At 46.7% G+C, this 6,860-nt stretch overlaps 1 protein-coding gene across 2 annotated transcripts; it reads left to right on the top strand.

Annotated features, from left to right (window-relative positions):
- Positions 1-589: 589 nt before the first annotated feature.
- LOC126548427 (antimicrobial peptide microplusin-like) lies at positions 590-6,442 on the top strand. 2 transcript variants are annotated; one of them, XM_055063718.2, is made up of 5 exons: positions 590-662; positions 1,885-1,946; positions 3,365-3,454; positions 4,540-4,566; positions 6,200-6,442. In XM_055063718.2, the coding sequence occupies exons 1-5, from the start codon at positions 647-649 to the stop codon at positions 6,272-6,274; spliced, it is 270 nt and encodes an 89-aa protein (XP_054919693.1). In that variant the 5' UTR covers positions 590-646; the 3' UTR covers positions 6,275-6,442. The 2 variants fall into 2 exon arrangements, with proteins under 2 accessions (XP_054919693.1, XP_050052529.1); XM_050196572.3 differs by lacking the exon at positions 590-662 and adding an exon at positions 867-1,005.
- The last annotated feature ends 418 nt before the right edge of the window (positions 6,443-6,860 follow it).

The following is a 6,860-nucleotide window of genomic DNA, read 5'->3' as shown; positions in this document are numbered from 1 at the left end:
CGATCGCCGCTTTCGTCGGGACGCGTCGTTTCATTATTTAAGCAGTCAACGCGGGGCCCGTTTACGACGCCTCTTAACGAGCACCTGCCTCGGCAGACGCTGCGCGCGCACGCACAGACGGACGCATTCGCGCATCCACGAAACCAAAACGACCACAGAGGGAGCTAGGAAAAAGCCGCATTTTTCACGGCCCCCCGTCGAGGGAACAATAAAATGCAATTTCTCGCGTCTTGTAACCCCCGACGGCCAAGTCTTCCATCGCTTGCATTTCCTCGTTCAGCGCGTCTATTCTGTTCGCTATGCATAAAGCTCCGCAACCGCGTAGCTGACATCAAGCGCACGAGTAACGCCGAAAAAAGAAAGAATGGAAGCCCGCGACAGGGCACGTCTCTTCGGCACTTGGTTGCAGCGCCTCGCGCAACGGCGTGTTTTCTTTTTGGCTCCTCCGTGTCCTTTTCCGCACCGCGTAGCGGGAGCGCGCGAAGCCGGCCTTGAATTTCGCCCCACCGGGGGCTTGCCTCCCTCGACTCCACCACGAGCGGGGTGCGCGCGCGCGGACGCTGACTAAGCGGGGCTCGTGACAGCAGCGCGTGCAGAAATCGCATGCGCGTTGTGGTAGTCGAGGTGATGGTTACGAGGAGGGCCAATGGAGAGTCGGAACGGTGAGTCTCGCCACGGTTCGACCAATCAGGGCCCGGTCTTTGAGTACACTGCTGCGACCTTATCTTCGTCTGCTTTTTCCTTCTTCACCCCCCCCCCCCCCCCTTCCCACCCGCTACTCTTCCGCTGTGTTTATGCTATTGCGTCGATGTGTGACACACGTACGGCCAGTGGGTATATAAGAGATTCGCGGTGCCATGCGCTCTCAGTATCTCTCCTATCTGTCTTGAAAGAGCGGTAAGCTACTCCCTAGTTGATCACTCAACATGAAGGCTGTCTTCGTATCCTGCCTGCTCGTGGTCGCCCTCGTGGCTTCAACTTCGGCTCATCACCTGGAGCTTTGCAGTAAGTTCGGCAGAGGCTCTCGTCTTCTACGAGTCGGTACAGGCGACGGTCGACTCGCTCGTGCTCTTCCTAAACTCTGCAAAATGTCTCCCTACTAGTGCTAAAATTTGTTTATTTGCGTCTATCCTTAGTATAAGTGTAAATAGCCCATGCGCTCACATATAAATATGTAAAAATTTGCATACTACAGTCGAACGATAAAGCGGCTGATTCATAATCCTCCCGGCTTTTTTCGTTTGAGCATCCGGAAGCGTCAGTGCGACGGTTAACAACTTACCGCACTTTCTGAACTTACTTTATTCTTTATTGAGGATAGCTGTCAACAGATGTGTCCGCATGAAACACAAAGCCCGTTAAAACGGTCAATGTTCGCGCAGTCTTATCGCGCAACCAGCAACCTTGTGGTGCGTTCAGCACTTGTGAGTGCAACCTACCATTGCACCTCTCAACTCTAATGAGCGCTAAAGGGCGCTAACTTCCAACTTATTTATTTGCATAGCACATACACAGCTGTAGGCACATGACATGCAAGATGAAAAAAGAGAACAGCAAATAATACAGCATTCTTAACGCTTGCGCAGAAAAGCAATGTTTTTTTTTTTGCCAACTAAGGAAATGGAGATGGCGCTGACACAGTGCTCTGCTACCCAGTCTAGCAGATTCTGCTTCAATTATCTCTCTTGAGTTGTTCCTTCACCCTACCTCTAATGCTGCCCTTCTCATACAATGAAACACAGCCACAGCGTGTACACTGTCATGATACGTCTCTTTGCTTTATATCTTTCGACCTTATCCTTGTGCTCAGCTAAGCTGGCTTCACATGGACTCCAACATGTGCGTTGTACCTGCATATTTTTTTTTCTTTTCTTCTTGTTGCAGAGAAGAGCGACGCTGTGTTGGTGACGGAGCTCGAATGCATCAAGCAGAAGATTCTCCCGGTGGTAAGATTGCTCAAGTGGTTTTCGTTCCTGTAGACTTGGATATACAGTTTGGCGGCCCAAGCCTGATACGGGAAGACGGACACCATAAATGACTGCCAGTGCAAATTACCGAAGCTTATAACGTCTCGATACTATCTGTGACAATCTGTAATTACTGATGAACGCGCCCTGTACGGCATAAAAATAAAGATGTTTGATGTAAACAGCAGCTTATACAGTAAGCTAGACTGCGCCACAGACATTTTGTTCTGTAAGAACGCAAATGCGTATTACTAATTTACGTGGATACATAAACATCAGCACGTAACTATCAATGTGACATGTTTAGCCAGTGCATAAATAATTTGAGAGTAGTAGCATTCGGCCTCGTGTTCCCAGTACCACCAGCACAGACGGAGTTCAGCAAAACGCACTGGTAGGTGCGTGCCTCGACAGGAATACAGCGAAGGCTCCCAGTTACGTTCCAAGTACGTCAATCGGAAACTTGGCATCACATGCGTAATTCATTAGAACTTGTCGCTGTTAACGCTCCTTTTCCCGTCAAGGGCGGGAAGTTTTGCGCTCCTGCTGCGATGAGAGAATTACCACAATTCAGGAATGGACAGCGACAGAAAGAGGTCAAATGGCTGTGGTTTTCAATCCAACATCAATAACGGAAAAAATTAGTGACTCCCCATGGAAACACCTATGTTATTTCGTAATCACGACGTGGTCCAATACAAGCAGCGCTTTGTACATTCGGCCCGGCGAAAGCGCGGGCAGCAGACACCAGATGTCAGCAGCGCGACAACGAGCATGGGTAAGGAGTCGCCAGTATGCCGCGTTTTTTTTTCCCGTTTCCTTGCTAATTAATAATTCGGTGAAAAACTAAACCTCACGTTGCTGATAAAATTTCGAACAATGTCTCGGAAGCGCTGCTTTCGCATTGTGAGGGTCATCCAGGAATGAAGCAGGTTATCTATAGACCCCACGGCACGACTTCAGTGGTGCCTGGCACTCCTTTTCTGACGTTGCTTCTATCTAAGTGCAGATCGCCGTGCTCACAAAATTGTTTAACATTTCCTCGAAAGCCTCGTGAAAGCGTAGTGTCTTGGCACTGGTGGCTAATTGCGGAGAAATGTTTTTCGCTGCGCTAGCGAGATAACAAAATTTAATTGCATGCATCTGTGCGTACAATTTAGATGTGGTATGTTAGGCCTGTGCCTTCAGTACGAGAACGTCAGTGCACTCTCAGCCTGACGAGGAGTTTCAGAAGATTAATTTTTCACTGGCGCTGAATGCGGTCCAATAACTTACGACGGCCGGTATAACTAATTGCGTGGCCTGACATCGTACTGGTGGTACTCGGTCACTTTGAGAGTCATGCTAGATGGCCTTCAAGACTTCGTTTGTTCAGCTGTACCTGTGCTATTTTTCAGACCAACGCCGTCTTTGACAATGCGGTGCAGCAACTGGGCTGCGCTGACCGTGCTTGTGCCATGCGAAAGATGTGCGAAGGAAACGACCTGGTGCGTGTTTCTTTCAGTGATGCTTCTTTCAGTGAAGCGGTGCTTTCAGTGAGGATCCTCAAATCCTTACTAAGGGCATCTACATACGCCTGACGGCTCAGTGACTTTCCAAGTTATCCTAATGATAAAGAAAGAGTACAGTGCCACAAATAGAAGTCTAAAGAGAGAGAGATGAGTTCGTAGAAGCATCGCTAATGATGAAATATGAAAAATTAAGTTAATTCATTCTCAATTCAGGAGCCATTGCCAAGAAATACACATATCAGAATGAAAAGTACTCGGTTGTAATATGACAAAAACATGCATCGCAGTGTACTGATACGTGAATGTATGTACCGAGAGGGTGTTTCAAAACGTGGATCACGTTCAAATGGTACAGTAGTACTAAGGCCCTGGAGCTACATTAAACAGGCAAGGTTAACATCATTCTGGACCTTGGCAAGGTTGACATCTTGGCGAGCTTTTACGATTAGTGTGATTAAAGCAAAAAAAAAGCACTTACACACAAGTTGAATAAGGTTACATATTCTTATTCTGCACTCTCCAGCTGTGGTATATCAATGAGCGAATCGTGACTAAATGACTTCGTCTTCCATTATCTTTTACGTTCTCATCTGTTCGTATTATGTAATGAGATATTCAAGAACTTCACACGCTACCGAGTTTTCATGCACTGAATTAATGCCCGCATTCTAAACCTTCTTTTGCAAGGCATTTTTCCTCGTTGGCAGTCTTTCGAATACCCTTCAGTCTATGTAGCGATCGGCTTCGTAACGAGACGCCATCAGCGCGGTGATGGCCGATTGGAGAAGTCACTTAGGAACGAGAATTTTCGTGTATAGTCACCGAGGAGTCACATTCACAAAGCTTCTCGTTCGTAAGTAATTTTTCCCACCGGCCGGATGCCTTCACTGATTATATTTCCACCGAAAGAGCATTTTGAGAATACGGGCTCTGATGTTTTGCAGACGGCATAATTATGAAATAAAATTTGTTAAATGTGTCAGAATTTTAAGGAAACGTGAATGAAAAGTGCCATAATTTACCCCATATATATATTCTCTCTTTCTCTTTTTACAATACAGGAGGGAGCTATGGCAAAGTACTTCACCGTAAGTGCTTGTCTTCTCAATTTTGTGCGTGTGTCGCCTAGAGCGAACTTTACGTCTGCTTATTTCCCTATTTTCCTCTTTTCTTTTTACACTTGACGAGCCCTAATTTTTCCGTGACAACAGTGTTAACTATAACTAATTAATCCCAAGCAAGTAATATACGCATGCTTGTGTCAGTTTGCGTTGGAGGTTCAATCTTTCGGCTTTGATTTTAGGGTGCTGGCATTACGAAGCCCTGACTTGGGGCAATGTCAAGGGAAGGGAAAAAAATTAAATTATGGGGTTTTACGTGCCAAAACCACTTTCTGATTATGAGGCACGCCGTAGTGGAGGACTCCGGAAAATTTTGACCACCTGGGCTTCTTTAACGTGCACCTAAATCTAAGTACCTGGGTGTTTTCGCCCCCATCGAAATGCGGCCGTCGTGGCCGGGATTCGATCCCGCGACCTCGTGCTCAGCAGCTCAACACCATAGCCACTGAGCGACCACGGCGGGTCAAGGGAAGGGTGCCCACTGCCCCCATTAGAGAACGAGAGAAAGAAAGGTGAAACTGCACAAAGGGAGGGAAATGGGAGAGGAAGGTACATTTCATTTCGCCGCGTCACTGGATGTATAAAACGAAAACAAGCGACGCACTTGGAGACAACTCGATTAGTTACTGAATCCTAACGACAAATGAGATAATTATTCCTTGAGTAAACAGGAAAAGAAAGCCCTGCAGCTAGAGTAGGTCGGGTTCAAACCTCGGTGGCGGGTTCAAACCTTCGACCTTGTGTTCAAGTACTGAACACGTCACAGCCACCGAATCGCTGCGGCGGGTATAGCATGTATATGTTAAATAGGCACTACTTGACAATAACAGTGACACAATAATTTCAGTGTTAATGCCAGAACGTGTGCGACGGGATCTGATTTGTTTTTACTAGAAAGGATAAAATCATAATGTCGCCATAAGGGCGAAGCAATGAATGCGGTAGCAACATATTAGAATATTACACGAAGTGCAAGACTCGTAGCTGTAGTGGCAGGATGAATTAAAGTAAACGTGAACTGACTAAGTAAAAACGAGTTGTTGTGCTAGCGGTTCTCTGTTTGAAACCTGCCATCGGACGATTTCATTTATGTTTGTTAATTAAAGCCAACGTCTTTCTTAGCGACTTTACCACCATCTTTCCCTATCGGGTATGTTTCAAACCTCTTTCCTGGGCCGATCAAGGAGGTAGTGCACAGCCGCGCCAATGAAATTACATAATTTTCAGGTTTGAGCTCTGTTATTGTTTCGCACTTTTAATAGTTAAGTCTGAGAACATTTCAAATAAGAGACATGCGCTGTCAGTGTTTGGATTCATGACATGCGTTTGTGGGCTGTCATTCCCAAAATTCCGAGGAATAATTTTGTGAAGAATGTAAGACCTGGGGTGAGCAGCTTTAGTGATAGAATGGTGTGGCGATATAACCCGCATACACCGCACGTCATACAGCATGGCATGGCATATAGCATACTTATACCTAAATGTATACGCAACCTCACGGCGACGCTGACGGCGACGGCGACTAGGTCGGCGAAAATTCGCTTGGAGTGTCCATATGATTGCTATCACCATAATATTCTCAACTTCGCGGTCTCTGCAGAAGGAGCAGATCCAGGACATCCACGACGCGGCCACTGCGTGCGACCCTGAGGTTCCCCACGGCCATGGCCATTAAGTGTCTGCGGCTGGGCACAGCGCCCACCTGAGCACTTTGCCCTCCCATTCTGAAAAGCCTGGAACAAGTTTTTTTTTTTTTAAATTCCTTGAATACGACTTGGAATGACACTCTTCTGCTTGTGAAGCACAAAGAATAATAAACTGTTTGCTGATTCATTAGCCTAAACCTGGCTTAATCTCGTAAACCTATGTATCAGCGCACTCTCCAGTAGCACTAGCAATTCTTGGCGCGGCACGCTATGGTCATACTATGACAACCACGCCAAGCGAAACGTTGCGTTCGGTATTATCTAGCCAGTCTAGTCATTGGCGGTGGTCGTAAGGCAGGCGCCGGCATCCAGCAGAACTGCCTTCGCATCGGAGCCGATAAATTCCTGATACACGAAGAAGCAAAAAGTATTCACGTAATTACCACTGCTAAGCAGCGTCTAGGGCGTTACACTTGACGTCGCGAAATTTCATAGTTGGCTATATAGGCAATCGCGGTTGCTTCTAGATAGGGCGAAAACGCCTACGTGGCGAGATTTCGTTGCCTATACAGAGTTCCTGTCAAGTATTTTATTCTTGTTACACTTTCATTGGTT

Source organism: Dermacentor andersoni, chromosome 1 (genome assembly GCF_023375885.2).
Source record: "Dermacentor andersoni chromosome 1, qqDerAnde1_hic_scaffold, whole genome shotgun sequence".
NCBI classification, from domain to species: Eukaryota; Metazoa; Arthropoda; class Arachnida; order Ixodida; family Ixodidae; genus Dermacentor; species Dermacentor andersoni.
Note: the sequence above shows the minus strand (reverse complement) of the source record. Positions and strands in the feature narration are given on the sequence as shown.

Coding starts and splice junctions, on each gene's coding strand:
- LOC126548427 (XM_050196572.3), top strand. CDS start 927: ATGAAGGCTGTCTTCGTATCCTGCCTGCTCGTGGTCGCCCTCGTGGCT. Junction 1,947..3,364: donor AGCAGAAGATTCTCCCGGTG/GTAAGATTGCTC, acceptor GCTATTTTTCAG/ACCAACGCCGTCTTTGACAA. Junction 3,455..4,539: donor TGTGCGAAGGAAACGACCTG/GTGCGTGTTTCT, acceptor TTTACAATACAG/GAGGGAGCTATGGCAAAGTA.